The sequence below is a fragment of the Hypanus sabinus genome, chromosome 10 (genome assembly GCF_030144855.1).
Source record: "Hypanus sabinus isolate sHypSab1 chromosome 10, sHypSab1.hap1, whole genome shotgun sequence".
NCBI lineage: Eukaryota > Metazoa > Chordata > Chondrichthyes > Myliobatiformes > Dasyatidae > Hypanus > Hypanus sabinus.
Genome location: NC_082715.1, coordinates 135,255,470 through 135,282,547, shown reverse-complemented (window position 1 = coordinate 135,282,547; position 27,078 = coordinate 135,255,470). Strand labels below are relative to the sequence as shown.

The following is a 27,078-nucleotide window of genomic DNA, read 5'->3' as shown; positions in this document are numbered from 1 at the left end:
TCCTCCACAGCTGCCTGTGGCAATGAATTCCGCAGATTCTCCACTCCCTGGCTAAAGAAATTCCTTCGCATATCTATTCCAAATGGACATCCCTCTATTCTGAGGCTGCGCCCTCTGATCCTAGACTCATCTACAATGGGAAATATCCTCTCCACATCCACTCTATCCAGACCTTTCAACTTTCGATAGATTTCAACCAGGTTCTTCCCCCCCCCCCCCCGCATTCTTTTAAATTCCATTGAGTATAGGCCCAGAGCAATCAATCACACCTCATACGATAAATCTTTCATTCCCAGAATCATTCTCATGAATCTCCTCTGAAACCTCGCCAATCTCAGTTCATCCTTTCTTAAATAAGGTGCTCACAATAATCCAGATGAGGCTTCCCCAGCGCCTTTTAAATCCTCGGCATTATATCCTTGCTTTTATATTCTAAAAATGGTTAACATTGCCAAAGAGGGGCGAGCACAAGTCAGGGCTTTGGGGTTCCAGAATATGTTGGGAGGCTCCAGGGAGGGAGAAGAGGGAGTCAGACCAGATGGATGTGGCTCTCAATGAAAGATCAGCAACATTTCGAAACTGATCGACTGAAAAAATGTTGTGTACTTCTGCAAAATGCTGGAGGAACTCAGCGGCTCAGGCCGCATCAATGGAGAGGAATAAACAGTTGATGATTCGGTCCGGAACCCTTCAGCGCTGTTTATTCCTCCGCTAAGATGCTGCCTGACCTGCTGCGTTCCTCCAGCACTTTGTGTGTGTTGCTCTATATTTCCAGTATCAGCTGCTGAATGTAAACACGTTGATTTTTTTTTAGACATGGCGTGGAACCGGTACTTGCAGACACTTCTAACAACACCCAGAGACTCCGCGCTTCAGAATTCGCCCCCGGTGACCCGGCGTGGAAGGGTCGCTGCTGCGCATGCGCTCCGGCGGACAAAAGGCCCGGGAGGATTCGCAGGAGGTAGGAGTTGACTCCTGGCAGGAGTTTCAGCACAGTTGTACACACCGCGATTGAGGTACAATTACTGAGAGCTCCGGACACACTGTGGTGCCGCAAACCTGGGACCTTTCCCCCTCTCTCTCGGCCTCATGATCCGTGCCCGGGCCTCGGGGAGCTCTCTGCTGATCGAGCGAAGTTGTTTGCGCCATTTTGGCGGCGCATGCCCATTACTGATATTGTAACCGGTAGACGGGTCTCTGGTTCGTGGGGGTTTCTGGGTACGAAAGCAGCCATTGGTGACATTCCACCGCTTCCCGCGCCAGCGTTTGGAAGTGTAAGTAGAGGGAACGGGAGCGGATAGATCTCCCAAACGTGCCAAGCTACAACTATCTACATCCAAAAATTAGGCATTCGGGACAAAAATGTAGTTCCGAGTAAATCGCAGATGAAGAGTCTACCTTCCAATCAATGAGAATATCAATTAGTGTGGTTGGAAAAAAAGAACGAAATCCTTCCATCAGCTTCAGGTTTTGAGAAAATCACCTTTATTTTTACTCTTCTTGTTCAGGACCTTTCTGCCTATGAGAACATGTTTTTGACTATAAGACATAGGAGCGGAATTAGGCCATTTAGAGCATCGAGACTTGTCTACTATTTCATCATGGTGGATTCATTTTCCTCTCCATCCCAGTCTCCTGCCTTTTCTCCGTATTCCTTCATGCCCTGACTAATCAAGAATCTATCAACCTCTGCCTTAAATATATGCAGAGACTTGGCCTCCACAGCCACCTGTAGCAACAAATTCCATGGATTCACTGCTCTGGCTGAAGAAATTCCTCCTCATTGCCGTTCTAAATGGAAGTCCCTCCATGCTGAGGCTGTGTATTCTGGCCTTAGACGCGCCCCACCATAGGAAATCTCCTTCCCAAATCCACTCTATCAAAGTCTTCCCCATTCGATGCTTCATTGAGATCCTCCTCATTTTTCTGAATTCCAGTGAGGACAGGCCCAGAGCAATTAAACAGTCCTTATATGATAAGCCTTTCAATCCTGGAATTATTTTTGTGAACTTCTTTTGAACCCTCTCCAGTGTCAGCACATTCTTTCTTAGATAGGTGTCCCAAAACTGCTCAGAATACTCCAAGTGCAGCATCACCAGAACCCTATCCTCAGCATTACTTCCTTGCTTTCAAGTCTAGTCCTCTTGAAATGAATGCTAACAATATATTTGCCTTCCTCACCACTGACTCAATGAACTTTCTCTCCATTTGGAAAATAGTCCACACTTTTATTTATTCTACCAAAGTGCATGACACTATATTCCATCTGGCATTTCTTTGCCATTCTTCTAGTTGGTCTAAGCCCTTCTGTAGCCTTTCTGCTTCCTCAACACTATCTGCCCCTCCATTTGTCATTGTATTGTCCCTAAACCTAGCCATAAAGCCATCAATTTTGTCATCCAAATTATTGACATACAATGTAAAAAGGAGCAGTCACAACACTGACTCCTGCGGAATACTACTAGTCATCGGCAAACAACCAGAAAGGTCTCCCTTTATTCCCACTCTTTTCCTTCTGCCAATCACCCAATATTCTATCCATGCTAGTATCTTTCCCATAATACTATGAGCTTTTATATTGTTAGGCAGCCTTATGTGTGGCACCTAGTCAAAGGCCTTCTGAAAATCCATGAACAGAACATCCACCAATTCTCCTTTGTCTATCCTTGTTACTTCTTCAAAGAATTCCAACTGACTTTGGTCTCCAAATTTGAGGAAGGACATTCTTGCTATTGAGGGAGTATAATGTAGGTTCACGAGGTTAATTCCTGGGATGGCGGGACTGTCATATGTTGAAAGACTGGAGCAACTGGGCTTGTATTCACTGGAATTTAGAAGGATGAGAGGGGATCTGATTGAAACATATAAGATTATTAAAGGATTGGACAAGCTACAGGCAGGAAACATGTTCCCGATTTTGGGGAAGTCCAGAACCAGAGGCCACAGTTTAAGAATAAGGGGTAGGCCATTTAGAACTGAGTTGAGGAAAAACTTTTTCACCCAGAGAGTTGTGGATCTGTGGGATGCTCTGCCTCAGAAGGCAGTGGAGGCCAATTCTCTGGATGCTTTCAAAAAAGAGTTAGATAGAGCTCTTAAAGATAGTGGAGTCAAGGGATATGGGGAGAAGGCAGGAACAGGGCACTGATCGTGGATGACCAGCCATGATCACAGTGAATGGCAGTGCTGGCTCGAAGGACCGAAAGGCCCACTCCTGCAAGTATTGTCTGTTCATTTGTCTGGATTGTCCCTTAAGGAAGCCATGCTGGCTTCAGCCTATTTTACCTTGTGCCTCCAAGTACCCTGAAACCACAACCTTAACAGTCGACTCCAACATCTTCCCGACCACTGAGATCAGACTAACTGGCCTATAATTTCTTTCCTTCTGCCTTCCTCCCTTCTTGAAGAGTGTAATGACGTTTGCAATTTTTCCGGTCCTCTCGAACCATGCCAGAATCCATTGTGGTCAGAACCCTAATCAAATGTTTTAATTGTACCACACCCAGAGGTTCGTATGCAACTCCCATCAGGGTCTTTCTACTCTCACAGTTTCCTAACTCTACCCCCAAGGATTCCACATCTACTGATCCTTGTCACCTCTTTCTAATGACTGGATTTCCTTTTTTACCAACAGAGCCACTCCACCCCTCTGCCTACCTGCCTGCCCTTTTGATTAAATGTGATTGTCTTTCAGCCGCGACTCAGTAATGCCCACTATGTCTACCTGCTAATCTGTAACTGTGCTACAAGATTATCTACCTTATTCTGTATACTGCGTGCATTCAAATATAACACCTTCAATCCTGTATTCATCACCATTCTTGATTTTGCAACCATGTTACACTTCAATTCATCCCATTGACTACAATTTTACACAACCATCTGTCCTTCTTGACAGACTCACTACACACTGCCTCTGATTGTATACTCACTGCCCCACTCTCAGCCCTGTCAACCCTCTTCCCATCCCCTTGCCAAATTAGTTTATACCCTCCCCAGGAGTTCCAGCAACTTGCCCGCAAGGATATTGGTCACCTTCGGGTTCAGGTGTCACCCATCCTCTTTGTACAGGTCACATCATCCCCAATGATCCAGAAATCTGAACCCCTGCCCTCTGCACAAGTTCCTCAGTAACCCATTAATCCTATTCTTACACTCACTGACACATGGCATCCAATCCAGAGGTTTCTACCCTGGAGGTCCCACTTTTCAGCTTTCTACCTAACTCCCTAAAATCTGACTTCAGTACCTCCTCTCCTTTCCTACCTATGTCAATGGTGGCAATATTTACCAAGAATTCTAGTTGTTCACCCTGCCCTTATAGAAGCAGTGAACCCTATCCAAGACATTCCTGACTCTGGCACTGGGAGGCAACATAACATCCAGGTGTCTCTATTGTGTCCACAAATTATGGAATCTCCTATCACTACTGCAGTCCTCTTCATCTGTCTTCTCTTCACAACTGCGCCTCTTTCACCTCAAGGGGTTGAAGAAGTTTGGTATAGGCCCACAAACCCTAAGTACTTTCTATAGGGCCACAACGGAGAGCATCCTGACTGGCTGCATCACGGCCTGGTACGGGAACTGTACATCCCTTAATCACAGGACTCTGCAGAGAATGGTGCATCTGTTGCTGTGAACTTCCCACTATTCAGGACATTTACAAAGACAGGTGTGTAAAAAGGGCCCAAATGATCATTGGGGACCCGTGTCACCCCAACCACAAACTGTTCCAGCTGATACCATCTGGAAAACAGTACCACAGCATAAAAGCCAGGACCAGCAGGCTCCGGGACAGCTTCTTCCAGCAGGCCATCAGACTGTTTAATTCATGCTGATACAATTGTATTTCTAAGTTATATTGACTATCCTATTGTACATACTTTTTATTATAATTACTATGAATTGCACATTGCACATTTAGATGGAGACGTAATGTAAAGATTTTTACTCCTGTGTATGAAAGATGTAAGAAATAAAGTCAATTCAATTCACTTCTGAGCCACAGAGCCACACTCTACGCCAGAGACCCAGTCGCTATGGCTCCCCTCTGGAAGGTTGTCCCCTTCAGCAGTAACCAAAGTGGTATACTTGTTATTGAGGGACTGGCCACAGGTATACGCTGCACTGGCTGCCCACTTCCCTTCCTTCTGACAGTCACTCAGTCTCCTGCAACCTAAAGTGACTGTAGCTGTAGCTCCTCGCTGTCATTTCCTCAGTCTCCCGTATGAGCTGAAGGTCACCGAGCTGCGGCTCCAGTTCCTTAACGAGTTCTCTGCAGAGCTGCAGCTCCTTGCGCCTGGTGCAGATGTGATTATCCGGGAGGCTAAAGGTCTCCCAGCATTCCCACATCTTGCACACAGAACAGAACACTGCCCCTGAACCATTCCCACTACATTAACTGGGTAACTAGTAACGTGTAGCTTTCACATCACAAAATTGCCACACTCCAATGAGAGAGACAACTGCCCTCCCATCCTTCCATATTCATTGGCATTGCCGTCGAGGAGTTCACCACTGTCAATCACCTGGGGGGGAGGGGGGTGGGTCAAAGTAATTAGAGAGTATCCAGATCAGCCATGTAACATGTGTTCTTTGTAGTGCTGTGGGACATGACCAGAACTTGAAATAATACCAATGGGGACAGACTGAGCCAAGTCACAGGTTGAAGACAGGCAATCTGAAGAGTTCCTTCAACTTCGCTGTAATGGTTTTGATGTCAGAGCTCACCAGAGAGACTGAGATTATCTCATCTGCAATGCTGTGCTTCACTTATTGATGTCCTTTGTAAATCTTTTTCAGGTTAGAAATGACAAGTGGTGTATGGGAATCTCAAACATAACAACACGTCAGTTTTGTTGTGCCGGTCCAGCAATTTAAGTAATGGCCAGAGATTTCCTTTGTAACACCAGTTATCAGTTGATCCTTGAAGATGAAGAAGTATCTCATCCCACTTGGCAATCTGCTTTGTCTCTGAAAAGAAAATTTTTGTGGTAACTCAGTAAAATCAACAGGAACCAGGGTGCTGAGAACACACCAGAATTTTTCACTGGAGATCAGGTCTTGAACTGCATTGATTGTACAAGGGACATCTGATTGATGAATTGCAAGAGAATTGATAGCAGGAAGATATCATTCTCCTTCTCTCAGTGTGGGAAGGGATTCACTCACTTGGCCCACCCGTAGAAGCACCAGTGAGTTCACAGTGGGGAGAGGCCATTCGCCTGCTTTATGTGTAGGAGGGGACCTACGATGTCATCCAGCCTGAAGATACATCAGCAAGTTAACCCCATAGTGAGATGATTCACCTCTGCTGACTGTGGAAAGCGACTCATTCTGTCATCCAGCTGAAGATACATCAGGAATTTCACACTGGTGAGAGGCCATTCCCCTGCTCAGACTGTGGGAAAGGAATCAGTCACTCAGCCCACCACAGATACATTAGTGAGTTCACAAGGGAGAGAGACCCTTTAACTTCTGTATGTGAGAAGAGATTCATTCAGTGATCTGACCTGCTGACACATGAGCAAGTTCACACTTCGGAGAGGAGGAACATTTGCTCTGAATGTGGGAAAGGATTGGCTAAGTCATCCCACCGATTGACACCCCAGTTGGTTTACATTAAATTAAGTCCATTTACCTGCTCAGACTGTGGGAAGGGATTCATTTGGTCATCTGATATATTCGCACACGAGTCAGATTACACTGGTAAGATGCCGTTCACCTGCTCAGACTGTGGCAAGGGATTCACTCAGTCATCTCAACTGAAGGTACATCAGCGAGTTCACACTGGGGAGAGGCCGTTCACCTGCTCAGACTGTGGGAAGGGGTTCACTCAGTTATCCCACCTACAGACACACCAGCGTATTCACACAGGAGAGAGGCCGTTCACCTGTTCCATATGTAGGAAGGGATTCACTCAGTCGTCCCAACTACTGGCACACCAGTCAGTTCACACTGGAAAAATGCCATTCACTTGCTCAGAATGTGGGAAGGGATTCACTCGATCATCTGACCTACTGGCACATCAGCGAGTTCACACGGGAGAGAGACCATTCACCTGCTCAAACTGTGGGAAAGGATTCACACAGTCATCTCAACTAAAGGTACATCAGCGAATACACACTGGGGAAAAGCCGTTCATCTGCTCAGGCTGTGGGAAAGGATTCACTTCATCATCTCAACTGAAGGTACATCAGCGAGTTCACACTGGGGAGAGGCCGTTCACCTGCTCAGACTGTGGGAAGGGATTTACTAAGTCGTCTCAATTATTGGTACATCAGTCAGTTCACACTGGGGCGAAACCGTTCACCTGCTCAGACTGTGGGAAGGGATTCACTCAGTCATCTGACCTATTGGCACACCAGCGAGTTCACACTGGGGAGAGGCCATTCGCCTGCTTAGTCTGTGGGAAGGGATTCACTCACTCATCCAACCTACAAAGACACCAGTTAATTCACACTGGGGAGAGGCCGTTTACCTGCTCAGACTGTGGGAAGGGATTCACTCACTCATCCAACCTACAGAGACACCAGTCAATTCACACTGGGGAGTCAGCCACCTTGTCCCGCACATTGGGTGAAAATCTTTAAATAAGCTGCATGCTGGATATTTAACTACCGCGTTTGCCGACTCCAGATGTTCACCTTTAATGAGACTGGAGTTCAATATTCCAGACCTGTGACAAATAAATCAGCTCTATTTTAAACACTGTCTCAGGTACCTAGTGAATCTACAACACACCCTGTGGCAATAGGGAGTCAATTCAGCCCAGCTGAACCTGGCAGTGTTTCTGTTCCACAGCAGTCCTTTTAAATCCATCCCTGCTTTCCCCCTCTCATACTCTCTGTGGTGAGATTGTTAGCTTTCTGTGCGTGAAGAGGTTTAATTTGAATTTCCTGCATGTCTTTATGCAGACTGAAGAAGACGAGCTGAGTCTGACATGGTCTCTGTCCCTTAAATCTCTGGGCTGAGGAAGAATGACATGGATAGTTAACCTCCTCCTTCCCTGCTCATTTTAATATTGTCTGGTCATCTTCGCTGCTTCCAAAGGACCGTATCTCACACAGCTAGGTTGTTGGAATACATCACTGTCCCCTTAAGTCTGAAAGCAGAATGGGGAGCTATTAGTTGGATGTTCAATAGAGCAGGGTTAGAAACCAGAAACTGTGGGAAACCAGCAGAGGGCAGAGTTTAGGGTTGTGAATAGAGCATATGATGAGGAGCAGGGGGATGGCAACGAAGAACACAGTAGCAACATTTGGTAGCTGATTGACAGAGAAAAAAATGCTGACTTTTACAATGCTGGTTCACATCGAGTTTATTGCTTGTGGGAGCTTGCTGTATTGAATTGGCTACTGAGTTCTCATAAAAAAATTGATTGGATTGATGCCATTTGGTAGAGAGGAGACAATGCTTGTAAACACTTTGAATGGCACTCTGGGCTGCAGAATCACTGTCACAGCGAATCAAGTGTATAGGTGCCGAAAGTCTAAAGTTGTGCTGAAAGGCGTGCATACATTCAGTTGGACAAAGGGTTCCGGGAATGGGTGCACTGGACCTCCCAGGCACAGCTGAGATCTTGTTATCTAAATCTAAGGATTTGGAACTTGGATGAACTATGTGGTTCCAAGTTTATCTTGCAGGAAGAAATTAATAATGTGTCTTTCAGATAAGTAGATAAGTGATTTTCTACCAGTTGAAGTGGAACATTGAGGTCAAGTCCAACGTCCAGAACTTGCTGATGTCCATACCTCGAAGGTAATGTGAATAGTTGAGATTGAGGCCCAAAAGATTGTGGATAGTGTGGAGCGCTGTCAGAGGTTACAGCGGGATATTGATAGGATACAAAACTGGGCTATATAGGACCCTGGTCAGACCCCACTAGGAGTACTGTGCTCAATTCTGGTCACCTCACTACAGGAAAGATGTGGAAACTATAGAAAGGGTGCAAAGGAAATTTACAAGGAAGTTTCCTGGATTGGGGAGCATGCCTTATGGGAATAGTTAGAGTGAACTCGGCCTTTTCTCCTTGGAGTGACGGAGGATGAGAGATGACCTGATAGAGGTGATTGATCGTGTGGATAGTCAGAGGCTTTTTCTCTGGGCTGAAATGGCTAACACAAAAGGGCACAGTTTTAAGGTGCTTGGAAGTAGGTACAGAGGAGATGTCAGGGGTAAGTGTTTTATGCAGAGAGTGGTGAGTGCATGGAATGGGCTGCTGGCAATGGTGGTGGAGGTGGATACCATAGGGTCTTTTAAGAGACTCCTGGATAGATACATGGAGCTTAGAAAAATAGAGGGTTACGGGTAACCCTAGGTAATTTGTAAAGTAAGGACATGTTCGGCACAGCTTTGTGGACTGAAGGGCCTGTATTGTGCTATTGGTTTTCTATTCTATTCTTCTATTCTAAAAGGAAGAAGTGGGTCCAACTTCCAGTGAATTAAAATGTCAATTAGAGCTGCATGGGCTAAGCTTTTGATTCTTTAGCAGATCACCTTTGTTAAAAGTCATCTGGTTCTGGATCCTTTTGTCAAGTAGAACAAACATAGAACGGTACAGCAGACGGAAAGGCCATTCAGCCCACAATGTTGTGCCAAACCTGCTGAAAAGCAAATCAAAAACACCCAAACACTAATCCCTCCTACCTACACCATGTCCCTATCCCTCCATCTTCCTTACACCATGTGCCTATCCAAGCATCTCCTAAAACCCTCAAATGTGTTTTTGCCTCTAACCACCATACCAGGCAGCATAATACAGGCATCCACGACTCTGAGCATAAAACTCCCCTCACATCTCTGCTAAACCTACCCCCTCTCACCTTCAGAGCATAATCATTGTGCATGCCATCTATGCCCTCATAATCTTGTAAACCTCTATCAGATCTCCCCTCAGCCTCTGGTGGGTGCTCCAGAGGAAACAGCCTCTTGTGATAGCACATGCACTCTGAACCAGGCAGTATCCTGGTAAACCTCTTCTGCATCTTCTCTAAAACCACATCATCCTTCCTAGAGTGGGGCAACCAGAACTGTGTGCATTATCAGATGTGGCCTAACTAGAGTTTTATAAAATTGTAACCTAACTTCGTGACTTTTGAACTCAATACCTCGACTAATAAAAGCAAGCATTCCAAAAGGCTTCTTAGCCACCTTATGTGTAGCCGCTTTCAAGGAGCTATGAAAATGGATTCCGAGGTCTCTGCTCATCTTGATCTTAACGGTGTACTTTCTGCATGCATTTGCCCTACTGAAATACAACACTTCACATTTATCTGGGTTAAACTCCATCTGAAATTTCTCTGCCCATATCTGCAATTGATCTACACTATGCTGTATTCTTTGCAGTCTTCTACATTATCCACAGCTCCACTGATCTTGGTATCATCTGCAAGTTTGCAAACCCATTCATCTACGTTTTCATCCAGGACATTTATATACATCACAAACAGCAGAGGTCTCAGAACATATCCCTGCAGAACGCCACTAGCTACAGACTTCTGACTTGAATGAGAACCTTTGACCATTACCCTCTGTCTGCAATGTACAAGCTAGTTCTGAATCCAAATAGCCAATTTGCCATGGATCCCGTACCTTAGTAAAATCCATGTTGACAACATCCACTGCCTTGCCCTCATTGATCCCTCTCATCACCTTGTCAAAAAACTCATTTAAGTTGGTAAGACCTGCAGTACACAAAGCCATGCTGGCTCTCCCTAATTCGACTATCGGTTCCCAAATGCTCATAAAGAATTTTCTGCAGCACTTTTCCTACAACTGAAGTGAGTCTCACCGGTCTGTCGTTCCCTTGTTCCCTTCTTGGTAAAATCCCATCAGGCCCTGAGGACTGTTCCTCACTCCCAATAATTTCTCCTTTGGCTCCTCCCAACTTCCCTCAAAAAGCGTAGCCATGGGCATTCATATGGGTCCCAGCAATGCCTCACTTTTTGATGGTTACATGGAACAGTCTATGTTGCAAGCCTACACCGGTATCACTCCCCTAACGTTTCCTCTGCTATATCGATACTGCATTGGTGCTGCTTCCTGCACCCATGCCAAGGACATTGACTTCATCAGCTTTGCCTCCAACTTCCACCATATGCTCAAATTTACCTTGTTCACTTCCGACACCTCCCCCACATTTCTCAATCTCACTGTCTCCACCTGTAAAAACAGTTTATCCACCGATATCTCTTATAGACCCGTTGATTCTCACAGTTACTTGGACTATACCTCTTTCCACCCTGTCACTTGTAAAAATGCCATCCCCTTCTCTTAATTCCCCTGTCTCTGCTGCTTCTGCTTTCAGGCTTTTCATTCTGGAACTAATGAGATGTCCTCCTTCAAAGAAAGGGGCTTTCCTTCTTCCACCATCAATACTGCCTGCACCTGCATCTCTTCCATTTCATGCACATCGGCCACCTGCCACCCCAGCAGGCATAAGGTTACACTTGTCCTCACCTACCACCCCATCATCCTCAGTCTCTAGCACATACTTCTCTGTAACTTACACCATCTCCAACAGGATCCCACAACCAAGCACATTTCCCTCCCCCCCCCCCCACCCCACTTTCTGCTTTCCACAGGGATCGCTTCCTCTGTGGCCCCCTCTTCTATTTGTCCCTCCCCAGCAATCCCCCTCCTGGCACTTATCCTTGCAAGTGGAACAAGTGCCACACCTGCCCTTGCACCTCCTCCCTCACCACCATTCAGGGCCCTAAACGGCCCTTCCAGGTGATGTGATGCTTTACCTGCGAGACTGCTGGAGTCACCTACTGTATTCCGTCTGGGTCACTTCCAGCCTGATGGCATGATTTCTCAAACTTCCGGTAATTGCCCCCCCCCCCCCGCCCCACACATTCCTCCACCATTCAGCATTACCATTTCTCTCTCATCTTATCTCCTTACCTGCCCATCACCTTCCTCTGGTAGTCGTCACCTTTCCCTTTCTTCCATGGCCTTCTATCCTCTCCTATCAGATTCCTCTTTCCCCAACCTGTTACCTCTTTCACCAATCGATTTCCCAGCTCTTTACTTCACCACTCCTTCTCTCCTGGTTCCACCTATTACCTTGTACTTCCTACTCTTCTCCCCCCATCTTCTTACTCGGACTTCTAATCTCTTTTCTCCAGTCCTGATGAAGGGTCTCAGCCTGAAACATCGACTGTTTACTCTTCCATAGATTGTTGCCTGGCCTGCTGAGTTCCTGCAGCATTTTGTGTGTGTTACCACAAATAGCTCTGTTTTGGGTTTCAAGTGACCTGTAGCATTCATGCCACAAGAGTATCAATCATCTCCATTGAGAAAGTTTAATCACCAACCCGTCACATTCATTGACTTTGCCGTTGCCGTTCACCACCGTCAATGACCTCGAGGTCACAGTGATCAGAAAGTCTCCTGGAGCTGCCATGTAAACAGTGTGGGCAGTGGGCAGTGGGACATGTCTGGAACTGGTAAGTTACAGCAATGGATGGAGACACAGTGAGCCAAATCACAGATAGATGATGGGCATGATTGTCCCAAAGAAGAAGTATTCTAAAGGCAGAACCATGGTTCACAAGAGAAGACAAACCAAAAATAAAAGTATAAGAGAGGGCATATAATGAAGCAAAAATTAGTCAAGATTTAGAGGATTGGAAAATATTAAAAACCAGCAGAAGGCAACTAAGTCATAAAAAAAGGAAAAGATGGAATACAAAGGTAATCTGGCCAATAATATTAAAGAGGATACCAGAAGTTTCTTCAGATATATAATATGTAAAACAGGTGAGAGTAGATATTGGACCATTGGAAAATGATGCTGGAGGGGTAGCAATGGGGGAGAAGGAGATGGCAGATGAACTGAATACGTATTTTGTATCTGTCTTCACTGGAAAACATTAGAAGTTCAGATGTGTGCAAAGTTGCCATTACAAGGGAGAAGGTTCTTGGGAAACTGAAAGGTCTGAAGGTCACCTGGACCAGATGGTCTACACCCCAGGGTTCTGAAAGAGGTGGCTGAAGAGATTGTGGAGGTGGTAGTAATGACCTTTGATGAATCAATTGATTTCTTTCATGGTTCTAGAAGACTAGAGAATTGGAAATATCAGTCCACATTTCCAAGAAGGGAGAGAGGGAGAAGAAAGGAAATTATAGGCCAGTTAGTCTGATCACAGTGGTTGGGAAGATGTTGGAGTCGATTGTCAAGGATGTGGTTTCGGGGTACTTGGACGCACATGATAAAGTAGGCTGTAGTCAGCATAGTTTCCTTAGGGAAAATCTTGCCTGACAAATCTGTTGGAATTATTTAAAGAAATTACAAGCAGGATAGACAAAGGAAAATCAGTGGATGTTGTGTATTTGGATTTTCTGAAGGACTTTGACAAGATGCCACACATGAGGCTGCATAACAAGTTAAAAGCCTGTGGTATTCCAAGAAAATTACTAGCATGGATAGAGCATTGGCTGATTGGCAAGGGGGAAAGAGTGGGAATAAAGGGAGCCTTTTTGGTCGGCTGCCAGTGACTAGTTGTGTTCCACAAGGGTCGGTGTTAGGATCACTTCATTTTATGCTATAAGTTAATGATTTGGATTATGGAATAGATATATTTGTGGCCAGGTTTGAAGACAATACAAACAGTTGAAGTCAGAAGTTTACATACACTAAAGTTGAAGTAATTAAAATTCATTGTTTAACCATGCCACAGATTTCATATTAGGGAACTATAGTTCTGGCAAGACGTTGAGGACATCTACTTTGTGCATGACACGAGTAATTTTTCCAACAATTGTTCACAGACAGATTATTTCACTTTTTATTGACTGTATCACAATTCCAGTGGGTCAGAAGTTTACAAACAAAATCAAAAGAAATCAGCCAAGACTTCAGAAAAAAAAATTGTGGACCTCCACAAGTCTGGTTCATCCTTGGGAGCAATTTTCAAACACCTGAAGGTACCACGTTCATCTGTACAAATAATAGTACGTAAGTATAAGCACCATGTGACCACACAGCCGTCATACCGCTCAGGGAGGAGACACAGTCTGTCTCCTAGAGGTGAACATACTTTGGTATGAAAAGGACTTTGTGAAGATGCTGGAGGAAACAGGTAGTCAATTATCTATATCCACAGTAAAACGAGTCCTATATCGACATAACCTGAAAGGCTGCTCAGCAAGGAAGAAGCCACTGCTCCAAAACCACCATAACAAAGTCAAACTACAGTTTGCAAGTGCACCTGGGGACAAAGATTTTACTTTTTTGGAGAAACATCCTCTGGTCTGATGAAACAAAAATTGAACTGTTTGGCCATAATGACCATCGTTATGTTTGGAAGAAAAAGGGTGAGGCTTGCAAGCCAAAGGACACCATCCCAACCGTGAAGCATGGGGGCGGCAGCATCATGTTGTGGGGGTGCTTTTCTGCAGGAGGGACTGGTGCACTTCACAAAATAGATGGCATCATGAGGAAAGAAAATTATGAAGGAACATCTCAAGACATCAGCCAGGAAGTTAAAGCTCGGTCACAAATGGTCATCCAAATGATCAATGACCCCAAACATACCTCCAAAGTTGTGGCAAAATTGCTTAAGGACAACAAAGTCAAGGTATCGAAGTGGCCATCACAAAGCCCTGACCTCAATCCGATAGAAAATTTATGGGCAAAACTGAAAAAGTGTGTGCGAGCAAGGAGGCCTACAAACCTGACTCAGTTACACCAGTTCTGTCTGGAGGAATGGAACAAAATTCCAGCAACTTATTGTGAGAAGCTTGTGGAAGGCTCCCCAAAATGTTTGACCCAAGTTAAACAAATTAAAGGCAATGCTACTAAATACTAACAGAGTATGTAAACTTCTAACCCACTGGGATTGGGGTGAAAGAAATAAAAGCTGGAATAAATCATTCTCTCTACTATTATTCTGACATTTCACATTCTTAAAATAGTGATCCTAACTGACCTAAGACAGGGAATGTTTTCTAGGATTAAATGTCAGGAATTGTGAAAAACTGAGTTTAAATGTATTTAGCTATGGTGTATGCAAACTTCTGACTTCAACTGTAGGTAGGTGGAGGGCAGGTAATTTTGAGGAAGCAGAGAACAGGACTTAGACAGATTAGTGGAATGGGCAAAGAAGTGGCAGGTTAAATACAGTATAGGGAAATGTGTGGTCATACTCTGATAGAAGAAATAAAAGATTATTTTCTAAATGGAGAGAAAATTTAAAAATCTGAGGTGCAAAGGGATTTGGAAGGCCTCATGCAGGTGGTGAGGAAAGCAAATTCAATGCTAGCATTCATTTCGGGAGGACTAGAACAGTAAACCAAGTATGTAATGTTTAAGGCTTTACAAGAAACTGCTGAAACCTCACATGAGGTATTGTGAGCAGTTTTGAGCCCCTTATCTAAGAAAGGATGTGCTGACATTGGAGAAGGTTCAAATGAAGTTCATGAGAATGATTCTGGGATTGAAAGGCTTATCTTCTGAGGGCTGTTTGTCTCTGGGCCTGTATTCACTGGAATTCAGAAGAATGAGGGGGGAATCTCATTGAAATCTATGCAATGTTGAAAGAATTAGATAGAGTTGATGTGGAGAGAATGTTTCTTTTAGTGGGGGAGCCTAGGCCTCAGAGTAAAGGGTTGTTCATTTAGAACAGAGATGAACAGGGATTTCTTTGGCCAGAGGATCTGTGGAATTCATTGCCACAGGCGTCTGTGGAAGCCAGGTAATTAGGTGTATTTAAGGCAGAGGTTGCTTGGTTCTTGATTAATCAGCATGGAGATTAGGCAGTAGAATGGGATTGTGAGGGAAATGGATCAGTCATGATGAAATGGCTCAGTAAACTTGATGGACTGAATGGCCTAACTCTGCTCCTGTATATTATGGTCTTAGGACAGAGGTATTCATTATCATTATACACCTAGTCAAAATTGAAGAAACAATGGACTCCATTGACAAAAGGATCCAGAACCAGGTGACATTCAATAAAAATTAATTCACTCAAAATCGAAAAGTGACACAAGGAGTTCATATATCCCATGGAGCTCTACTTGACATTTTAATTCACCTGAAATTGGACCGAAGGTTTTTCTATGTGGCAGTCTCAACTATTCCCATTATCCACTGAGGTACAGACATCAGCTGGTTCTGGATGTCGGATCTGATCTCAATGCTCCACTTTAATTGGTAGAAAATCGCATACCTATTTATCTGAAAGATATAGTATTAAAGTTCTTAATGCAAGATAAAGTTGGAAGCATATTTTGTTTTATCTGAGTCTCAAATGGTTAAGTTTAGATAACAAAATCTCAGCTGTGTCTGGGAAGTCCATCATGCCAATTCCCAGATCTTCTGTCCACTGAATGCATGTAGACCTTTCGGCACAACTTTGGACTCTCGGCACCTGTGCGCTCGATCCTCAGTGATAGCAAATTCTGAAGCTCAGGGATTTCTGTTTACAAACATTGCCTTGCATTGCCTCCCCTCTGCCAAATGGCACCAATCCAGACCATATTTTTATGAATACTCAATAGCCAGTTTAAGCAGGCAAGATCCTACAAGCAATATACTCAGTATCAGCAGGCATCATGTGTGACAACAGTCAGTCAACCTAATTTTTTCCTTTGTCAAACAGCTTCCAAATGTTGCTACTCTGTCATTCATTGCACACCCCCCCCCCACCCCACTTTGTTTCCCTGCTCATCATAACAGCGTCTCCCCAGTGTGAACTGAGTGGTGTATCTACAGGTGGGCTTACTGAGTGAATTTCTTTCCACAGTCCAAGCAGGTGAACAGCCTCTCCCCCGTGTGAACTCGTTGGTGTGTCTGCAGGATGGGATGCATCCATGAATCCTTTCCCACAGTTTCCCTATCAATTCTCTGGCAATTCAGCAAGTCAGATGTCAGACATAGTGAATCCCTCACATAGTCAATGCAGTTGAAACCCTGATCTGTAATGAACAAATACTGTTGTATTCTCAGCACGTCTGTTCCAGTGGATTTCACTGAGTTACAACAGATAACTTCATTTCAGACACGAAGCACATTCCCAGCTGGAATGATATACTTCTTCATCTCCAAAAACAGGTACTGTATATTGATGTTACAAATGATGTATCTGGTCATTCTTTAAATATCTGGAAAAGACATTAAAACTGACATGTTGTTCTGTTTGAGATTCCTATACACAAATTATTTGCCGTTTCTAACCAGTAACAAGATTTACAAAACACATCAATGGGTGAAGGACAGCATTTCAAATGAGCTCATTTTAGTCTCTATGGTGAGCTCTGACATCACTGTAACTGCAAAGTTCAACCCAAGTTGAAGGAAAACCTCCTCATCTTCTGACTGGGGACATATCCGGCATCCGGACTGACTATCAAATTCTGTGACTGTTTTTCTTTGTCTGCATCAGAAAGTAAAACTTCTGCCTGTCTTCAACCTGTGCCTTGGCTCAGTCTGTCTCCATAAGTATTATTTCAAGTTCTGGTCATGTCCCACAACACTACAAAGAGCACATGATATTACATGACTAATCCTGACCACTTTCTAATTACTCGGTCCACTCCCACGAGGTGACTGACAATGGTGGCAATGCCACTGACTATATATGGGATAGCAGTGGCACTTTTGTGATGTGAAAGCTACATGTCAGGGACATTGAGGAACAGATATATAATCCATTTTAAAGAAACATAAAAATAATAGAGTTGTTGGAATTATTTACAATTTCTAGTTTATATTAGAGGATTTCAACTTCTCTAATATAAACTAGGATATAAACTAGGACCTTCTTAGTGTAAGCGGTTCAGAAGTGCAGAAGGGCAGAAGTGGTTAAGTGTATCCAGGAAGGTTTCTTAAATCAATATGTGGATGGTCCAAAAAGAGAAGGGGCTGTACTGGACCTGGTATAGGGTAATGAACCTGGCTAGGTGACTGACCTTTCAATGAGTGAACAGTTAGGGAACAGTGACCACAACTCCTTAATTTTCAGCATAGCTATAGTTAAGAAATGTGTGGCCCTTGTGGAAGAGTTTTAAATTGGAGTAAGGCAAATTATGAGAGCATTAAGCAGGAACTAAGAAGTGTTAATTGAGAGCATTTTTTCTTTGGCAAGTCTACACCAGACATGTTAGTGATCAATTCCACAGAGTATGGGAACGACAGACATACTTTATTGATCCCGAGGGAAATTGGGTTTCGTTACAGCCACACCAACCAAGAATAGTGTAGAAATATAGCAATATAAAACCATAAATAATTAAATAATAGTAAGTTAATCATGCCCAGTGGAAATAAGTCCAGGATCAGACTATTGGCTTAGGGTGTCTGACACTCTGAGGGAGGAGTTGTAAAGTTTGATGGCCACAGGCAGGAATGACTTCCTATGATGCTCAGTGTTGCATCTCAGTGGAATGAGTCTCTGGCTGAATGTACCTAATCAGTACATTATGGAGTGGATGGAGGTACTGTATGTTCCTGTTAGTAAGGGGATAGAAAGCTAAGAGAACCTTGGATGTCCAGAGAGGTGATGAATTCAGTCAAGAAAAAAAAGGGAAAGTATGTAAAGTTTCAGAAGTTAGGATCAAATGGAGCACATGAGGATTATAAAGAAGCCAGAAAAGAACTAAAGAGGGAATCAGGAAAGCCATCAAAAGCCCTTGGTGAGTATTCTATACATACATCAAGAGCAAGAGGGTAACTAGGGAGAGGATGGAACCACTCAAGGATAAAGGGGGAAACATTTGCTTGGATGCAGAAAATATGATTGAGGTACTTAATGAATACTTTGCTTCAGTATTTACCAAGGAAAAGGACATGAAGCACCAGGAGATCAGTGCTGAGTGTATAAATACATTTGGAGTTTAAGGAGATGGAAGTGGTGGACCTCCTAATGAGTATTAACGTGGATGTCCCCAGGTCCAGATGGGACTGAACCCAGGTTATTGAAGGAGGCAAGAGATGAGATTGATGTATCTTTGTGTCCTTTATAGCCACAGGCAAGGTCCCAGAGCACCGGCATGTGGCTGATGCTGTACCTCTATTTAAGAAGGGAACGAGAGAAAATCCTCGGAACTATAGACTAGTGAGTCTCATGTCAGTTATAGGGAAATTGCTGCTGCAGAAGATTGTTAGGGATAGGAGATATGAACATTTGGAAACCCATTGCCTAATTAGGGAGAGCCAGTATGGCTTTGTGTGTGGTAGGTTGTGTCCAACTTGATTAAGTTTTTTGACAAGATGTTGAGAGATCTTGATGAAGGTAAGGCAGTGGATGTTGTCTGCATGGATTTTAGTAAGGTGTTTTATGAAATCCCTCATGGGAGGCTCATCTAGAAGATTATGGTGCATGGGGTCTGCAGTGAGTTGACTGTTTAGCTTCAGAACTGGCTTGCACATAGAAGAGAGAGGGTAGTGGTTGAGAGGACTTATTCAAGCTGGAGGTCTGTAATTAGTGGTGTTCTGCAGGGACCTGTGGTTAGACCTCAGTTACTTGTGATGTATATACATGAACTAGGTGAAAATATCAGTGGATAAGTTAGTAAGTTTGTGGATTAAACCAAAATTGGCGGGGTTGTGGACAGTATAGAAGACTGGGAAAGAATACAGCAGGAGAAAGATCAATTGCAGATATGAGCTGAGAAAAGGCAGATGGAGTTTAACCCAGATAAAGTGAGGTGATGCACTTTGGTAGGGCGAGTGCAAGGAAACAGTACACTGTTAATAGTGTCGCTGAACAGAGAGATCTTGGGATCCACATTCTTAGTTCCCTGAAGCAGTTAAGAAGACTTATGGAATGCTTGCTTTTATTCGTCAAGGCTTTGAGTTCAAAGGTCAAGAGGTTTTATTGCACCTTTATAAAACTCCGGTTAGGCCACATCTGGAGTATCGTGTACAGTTCTAGTCGTCCCACTGTAGGAAGAATGGTGAGGCTTTCAAGAGGGTGCAGAAGAAGTTTACCAGAATGCTGCTTGTTTAGAGGCCACGTGCTATCATAAGAGTGATAGATGCCTGGAATGTGCTGCCTGGTATGGTGCTTAGAGACAAGTATATTGGAGGCTTTTAAGAAACATTTGGATGGGCACATGGATGTAAGGAAGGTGGAGGGATTAGTGTCTGGGTGTTTTTGATTTGCTTTTTAGCTGGTTGAGCACAACATTGTGGGCTGAATGGCCTGTTCCCATGCTGTACTGTTCTATGTTCTACCTTCTATATGTAACCCTCAGTTTCTGTTGGCTGTGTAAGTCAAGGAAAGACGATCTCTGGTCCTGTCAAATGGGTGAGATTGAGATGCGAGTCCACCCACGCCCCCATTCGTGTGGAAGCTGCGTGATGTGTTACCCTGTTACAAATCAGTACCACAAAATAACTAACAGTACACCGCATACAATTAAACAATTAGGTTTATAATTCTTAAACTGACTACAGGATTAGTGATGAAAAAGCACAAAAAGGAAGGGGCCCATTTTAATGAAACAGACTAATGTGCACAAGTAGGAGCTCACGGTTTCCCCTTCACCGATCCTCCTTCGATCTCCCAGAATTTGTCGGATCATGGTTCCGCTCTGGCATCTTCACTCTCCATCTCCCGCCACACAAAAGACCCAGATCACCCTGGTGTTGGGCACACAGCACGAAAACACCCTCCCATTATCAGGCGGCTCATATTCCAAAGCACTCGTTATCTCTAACCATAACTCAAGCACTGCTTCTGCAGAAAGACCATTACATTAGCAGTGAAACCTTTCCCAGTGTGTTGCATATAAAATGGCAGAGGAAGCATAAGGATTAGGCTGCTGAAATTGGACAGAGACTGGAGGAATATAAAGGAAGTTGGAAAGAACACAAATAAGGAATTAGGAAGTCCTAAATAGAGGACTGTAATGAGAACCCCAAGACATTTTTTATGTGCATTAAAATCAAGTGCTTAACTTGCCAGAGGGTTGGACAATTCATGCATAGAGGAGGGAATACATGCTGAGGGAGTAAAGATGTTGGTGAAGGAGTAAATGCGTTATTGGAGATGTTATTGGAGCTCGTGAGTGGCATTATTGTGGATAACTCTGTTTGGATTTTAGCAATCTCCTGCATGGCAGGCTACTCTGGAAGGTTAGATCTCATGGGTTCCAGGGAGAGAGAGCTAATTTGTTTCATAAATGGTTCAAAGTTGGAAGCAGAGTGGGGACTCAAAGTTGCTTCTCACACTGGAATCCTGTGATGTTTTTTTCATTATTGATATATTTGATTTGTCTGTGAATGCAGATTGCATGATTGCTAAGTCTGTGAATAAAAACAAAGAGGGAAGTATCAAATATAGTAAAGAACATTATTAATAATTACAAAGGATTTTTGATCAGCTATGTAAGTGGGCCAATGATTGTCAAATGGCTTTCAATTGAAATAAGTGCAAGGTGTGGCATTTTGGGAAGTCAAACCATAGTAGGACTATACACTGAATGGTCAGGCCCCGGAGAGTGTTGTGTAGGAGGACAAGTACATGATTCCTTGAAAGCAGTGACAGGTAGACAGGTGGTGAAGGTGGCATTTCATACACTGGCTTCCATCAGGCAGGGCACTGAGAATAGGAGCAGGGATTAAATGTGGTAGTTGTAGAAGACATTGGTGAGACCGCATCTGGAATATTGTGTACAGCTCTTGGTCGCCCTGTTAAAGTGAGGATGTTAGTAAAGTGGAGAAAGTGCTGAGAAAATTTAGGAGGATACTAATTGACTCAAGGACCTGAGTCAAAGAAAGTTCAGTAGGCAAGGACTTTATTTGTTGCTTAATTTATACTTGAATGCGCGTAGTGTCAGAAATAAGACAGATGAGCTTGAAGCTCAGATGAAAATGGGGAACTACGATATTGTTGGGATAATGGAGACATGGCTGCAAGGGGATCAGGCCTGGGAATTGAGTGTACCAGGGTATACGTGCTATCGTAGAGACAGAAATATGGGAAGAGGGGGTGGGGTGGCCCTGTTGGTGAGGAATGAGATTCAGTCCTTAGCAAGAGGTGACTTGGGAACAGGGGAAGTAGAGTCTGTGGGGATTGAGCTGAGGAACAGTAAGGGTAAAAAGACCCTAATGGGTGTTGTGTACAGGCCCCCAAACAGTAGCGTGGATATTGGGTACATGTTGATTAGGGAGTTAACATTGGCATGTGCTAAAGGTAATGCAGTCGTTATGGGAGATTTGAACATGCAGGTGAACTGGGAGAATCAGGTAGGTGCTGGACCCCAGGATAGGGAGTTTGTGGAGTGTCTAAGGGATGTATTTTTGGAACAGCTTGTGCTTGAGCCAACCAGGAACGAGGCTATTTTGGACTTGGTGATGTGTAATGAACAGGAATTGATAAGTGATCTTGAAGTAAAGGAGCCATTAGGAAGTAGTGATCATAACATGATAAGTTTTTATCTACAATTTGAGAGGGATAAGGGCAGATCAGAGGTGTCAGTGTTGCAATTAAATAAAGGAGACTATGGAGCCATGAGGGAAGAGCTGGCCAAAGTTAAATGGGCGGATGCCCTGGCAGGAAAGACAGTGGATCAGCAGTGGCAGATATTCTTGGGCATAATACAAAAGATGCAAAAGCAGTTCATTCCAATGAGAAGGAAGGATTCAAAGAGGGGAAAGGGGCCACAGTGGTTGACAAAGGAAGTCAGAGATTGTATAGCATTAAAGAAAAAGAATGACAGGGCTAAGATGAGTGGGAATACAGATGATTGGGAAAGTTTTGAACAGCAGATCTTAACTAAAAAAGCAATATGGAGAGAAAAAATCAGGTATGAGCTCAGTCTAGCCAGGAATATAAAAGGGGATAGCAAAAGCTTTTTTAGCTATGTGAAGAGAAAGAAGTTAGTTAAGAACAATGTTGGCCCCTTGAAGAATGAATTGGGAGAAATTGTTATGGGAAACAGGGAAATGGCAACAGAATTTAATGCATACTTTAGATCTGTCTTCACCAGGGAGGACACAAGCAATCTCCCAGATGTATGGATGGGCCAGGGTCATAAGATATCAGAGGAATTGAGACAGATTGACATTAGGAAAGAAACTGTGATGAGTAGACTGGTAGGACTGAAGGCTAATAAATCCCCAGGTCCAGATGGTCTGCATCCGAGGGTTCTAAAAGAGGTGGCTCAGGAAATTGCGGATGCATTGGTAATCATTTTCCAATGTTCCTTAGATTCAGGATCAGTTCCTGAAGATTGGAGAGTGGCTAATGTTATCCCACTTTTCAAGAAGGGAGGGAAGGAGAAAACGGAGAACTATCGCCCTGTTAGCCTAATGTCAGTCGTGGGGAAGATGCTTGAGTCCATTATTAAGGACGAAATAGTGGCACATCTTGATGGCAGAAATAGGATTAGGCCGAGCCAGCATGGATTTACCAAGGGCAAATCATGCTTGACTAATCTGTTGGAGTTTTTTGAGGGTGTAACAAGGATGTTAGACGAGGGTAAGCCAGTGGATGTTGTGTACCTATATTTTCAGAAGACATTCGATAAGGTGCCACATAGGAGATTGGTGAGTAAAATCAGAGCTCATGGCATTGGGGGCAGGGTTTCAACATGGATAGAAAACTGGTTGGCAGATAGAAAGCAAAGGGTAGCAGTGAATGGGTGTTTCTCGGACTGGCTGGAGCTGACTAGTGGGGTACCACAGGGCTCTGTATTGGGACCACAGCTCTTTACGATTTATGTCAACGATTTAGATGAGGGCATTGAAAACTATATCAGCAAGTTTGCTGATGATACTAAACTGGGTGGCAGTGTGACATGCGAAGAGGACGTTAGGAGAATACAGGGAGACTTGGATAGGCTGGGTGAGTGGGCAGATACTTGGCAGATGTCATTCAATGTGAATAAATGTGAAGTTATCCACTTTGGAAGCAGGAACAAGAGGGCAGAGTATTGTCTGAACGGTGTAGAGTTAGTTAAGGGAGAAATGCAAAGAGACCTAGGAGTCCTAGTTCACCAGTCAATGAAGGTGATTGAGCAAGTGCAACAGGCAGTGAAGAGGGCAAATGGAATGTTGGCCTTTGTTACAAGGGGAATTGAGTACAAGAGCAAGGATGTCCTTTTGCATTTGTACAGGGCCCTGGTGAGACCACACCTGGAATATTGTGTACAGTTTTGGTCTCCGGGTTTAAGGAAGGACATTCTGGCAATTGAGGAAGTGCAGCGTAGATTCACTAGGTTGATTCCTGGGATGGCAGGGCTGTCTTACGCAGAGAGATTGGAGAGATTGGGCTTGTACACGCTGGAATTGAGGAGTTTGAGAGGGGATCTGATTGAAACGTTTAAGATAATTAAAGGATTTGATAGGATTGAGGCAGGAAATATGTTCCAGATGTTGGGAGAGTCCAGTACCAGAGGGCATGGATTGAGAATAAGAGGTCAGTTATTTAAAACAGAGTTGAGGAAGAGCTTCTTCTCCCAGAGAGTTGTGGAGGTGTGGAATGCACTGCCTCGGAAGACGGTGGAGGCCAATTCCCTGGATGCTGTCAAGAAGGAGCTAGATAGATATCTGATGGATAGGGGAATCAAGGGATATGGGGACAAGGCAGGGACTGGGTATTGATAGTGAATGATCAACCATGATCTCAGAATGGCAGACTCGAGGGGCCGAATGGTCTACTTCTGCATCTATTGTCTATTGTCTATTTCTAAACTGTCAAACAGGTGGGAACCATTGACTGCTGCAGTGAGAGATTGAAGATGTCCTTGAGCACTCACGACAGTTACGTGGGACGGGTTTTTAGTGCCCTAACAGGTACGTCTTTGGGGCCTGATGCCTTGCAAGGGTTCACTCACTTGAAAAATGGCCTGATGTCAGCCTCCAAGACAGAGATGACAGGGTCACCAGGGAGTCGCACAGGTATAGTTTTATTCTCCCTTTCAAAGCATGCATAAGAGATGCTGAGCTGACCTGGGAGTGAAGTATCACAACTGTTCATGATGTTAGGTTTTGACTTATAGGATTTAAGGGACTGCAAGCCCTGCCAGAGCTGAGGTTCATCCTATTCTATCGCCAGCCTCAAACAGGATAGCTTTCTCACTCTTAAGATAGCCTTATGAAGGTCGTATCAGGACTTCTTGTGTAGTTCTGGATCACCAGTCTTGATTGCCACAGACTGTGAATCTCCTAGTTCATCCACATCTTTTGGTTTGGATGTGTCCAGTATGTCCTTGAAGGCACACACTCATCCGCACAGATCCTGACAAAGTCAGTGACAACTGTGGCATATTCATTCAGCCTACGTACAAAGAAAGGAACTGAGGGGTTGAGCATGGTGGGACAAATGTTCTGCGTTGCTTCAATTTCAGTGTAGGAAAAGTGGATGAGCTTAGGGCATGCATGGATCAGCACTCAGAATTATGACATTTTAGCCATTATTGAGACTTGGTTGCAGGATTGGCAGCTCACTGTTCCAGGGTCCCATTGTTTCAAACATGATAGAGTGTGAAGGATTAAAGGTAGTGGGGTGGCATTACTAGTCATGGAAAATGTCACAGCAGTGCTCAGACAGGACAGTTTGTCTACTGAGGCTATATGTGTGGAATTGAGGAATAAGAAAGGGATGACAACACTAATGGAATTATATTATTGACCACCGATAGTTAGTGGGAATTAGAGAAGAAAATATGTTGAAAGAAACATAAGTTTGTCATAGTAGGTGATTTTAATTTTCCACATATTGACTGGGACTCACATACTGCAAAAGGACTGGATGGATAGAGTTTGTCAAAGGTATTCAGAAAAGTTTCCTTAGCCAACCGGTTCTAAGGACTGAAATGTCAACGGCCCCCAAGAAGGAAGGAGAAGGGAGAAGGTGGCATACCACAGGGTAAAGGCAATGGGTGTCAGGGCAACCTAGAGAAGGGAGGGGTGTCATGGTCCTGGCTGGCATTTCCCACCTTTTCCCTTTCCTCCCTAATTGGTCCTTAATTCCCACACTTGATTCCCAATCTTTCACAGTTCCTCTCAGTCACCAGCACCTGGTTTCCATTAGCCACCAGAGGATAAGACCCCAACAGCTCCAGTCAGCCCTTGTCAGATTGTTGGTCGTCTCTCTGAAAGAAAGGAACTTTGCTCCAAGTCTTCAAACCCATATCTCTTCGTGAATCAAGCCTCCCTAGTCCTGATTCAGTCTGGTCTCGATTCTGAGCTCGCTATGGAGACTCTGCCTCCTGATTCTGCCTCCGTGTCAGAGTCCTGCACTTGGATTCGTTCTTCCTGCCACATCCCTGTAACAAGGGGAGGTGCCAGCCCAGAGACCGGAGGGTAAGGTGATGACCCAGAGATGATGGGAAGGAGGTGACTGAAGGAGAATTGAGGGGGGAGAGGCACGTCAGAGACAATGGGAGACGGGGTGGATGAGGGGTACTGGAAAGGAGACAATCCAGAAACAGAAGGGTAGAAAGACAGTCAATGTGGAGGAGGCATCCCAGAGACTTGGGGGGCGTCCTTGTGACAGGCAGGATGGTGGGGTGGGTTTCATCCCAGGGGCAAGAGGTGGATGAGTTTTGCGTGCTGGAGCTGAAATGGAGGAGGAAGAGGATGTTCAGCGACGAGCTGGGATTGGGGGAATGGAAGAGGAGGCTAGAGGCATCCCAATGCCACGGGGTGGGGCACAAGAGTCCAAAATCTGGGGAGGGGGTGGATGTTCCAGAGATCAGAGATGAAAGATTGCTTCCCGGAGACGGGGATGGAGGGATAGAGGCATCCAGGTTCAGGGGTCTTGGTCAGTTAGGGATATCACAGAGCTGAGGGAGTAGGTGTGGTGGGGAAGGGGACGTATCAGATCAAGACGATGGGGAAAGAGAGTTTCCAGAGGCTTGGGGGGAAGGATGTGTAGGGAAGTGGAAGTCCCAGGCTGGTGGGGGTGAGTGTGTGTGTGGTGCGGTCACAGTCAATTCGGCACAGGAGGCCTCACGCAGGTTGAGTGGTGAAAATTTAAATCAAGGAGCTTTTGTGAATTTTGGCGGCACAGTCACAGATGAATCAGCGCAGGAGGCCTCGCGCCTGTAGTGTAATTAGAGATGGGCAGGAATGATATGGGCATCACTGAGTCGTGGCTGAAAGAAGTTCAATCATTGGCA

At 44.4% G+C, this 27,078-nt stretch overlaps 1 protein-coding gene and 1 long non-coding RNA gene across 5 annotated transcripts in view; one reads left to right on the top strand and one right to left on the bottom strand.

The window, feature by feature from the left end:
• LOC132401158 (uncharacterized) overlaps positions 1-1,124 on the bottom strand; it is a 32,451-nt gene extending 31,327 nt beyond the window's left edge. Inside the window, exon 1 of the long non-coding RNA XR_009514504.1 lies at positions 1,007-1,124. This is a non-coding gene — a long non-coding RNA (uncharacterized LOC132401158). The remainder of the gene's footprint in view (positions 1-1,006) is intronic.
• On the top strand, positions 351-26,489 carry LOC132401157 (zinc finger protein 239-like). Of its 4 annotated transcripts, XM_059983069.1 has the most exons (3): positions 351-1,274; positions 5,800-7,187; positions 24,658-26,489. In XM_059983069.1, the coding sequence occupies exons 2-3, from the start codon at positions 6,711-6,713 to the stop codon at positions 24,886-24,888; spliced, it is 708 nt and encodes a 235-aa protein (XP_059839052.1). In that variant the 5' UTR covers positions 351-1,274; positions 5,800-6,710; the 3' UTR covers positions 24,889-26,489. The 4 variants fall into 4 exon arrangements, with proteins under 4 accessions (XP_059839052.1, XP_059839050.1, XP_059839051.1 ...); XM_059983067.1 differs by lacking the exon at positions 24,658-26,489 and having other exon boundaries at positions 351-961; positions 5,800-11,776; XM_059983068.1 differs by lacking the exon at positions 24,658-26,489 and having other exon boundaries at positions 351-1,016; positions 5,800-11,776.
• Positions 26,490-27,078: the final 589 nt, after the last annotated feature.

What these genes read in the sequence shown, in the direction of transcription:
- LOC132401157 (XM_059983067.1), top strand. Translation starts at nt 6,711, where the DNA reads ATGCCGTTCACCTGCTCAGACTGTGGCAAGGGATTCACTCAGTCATCT.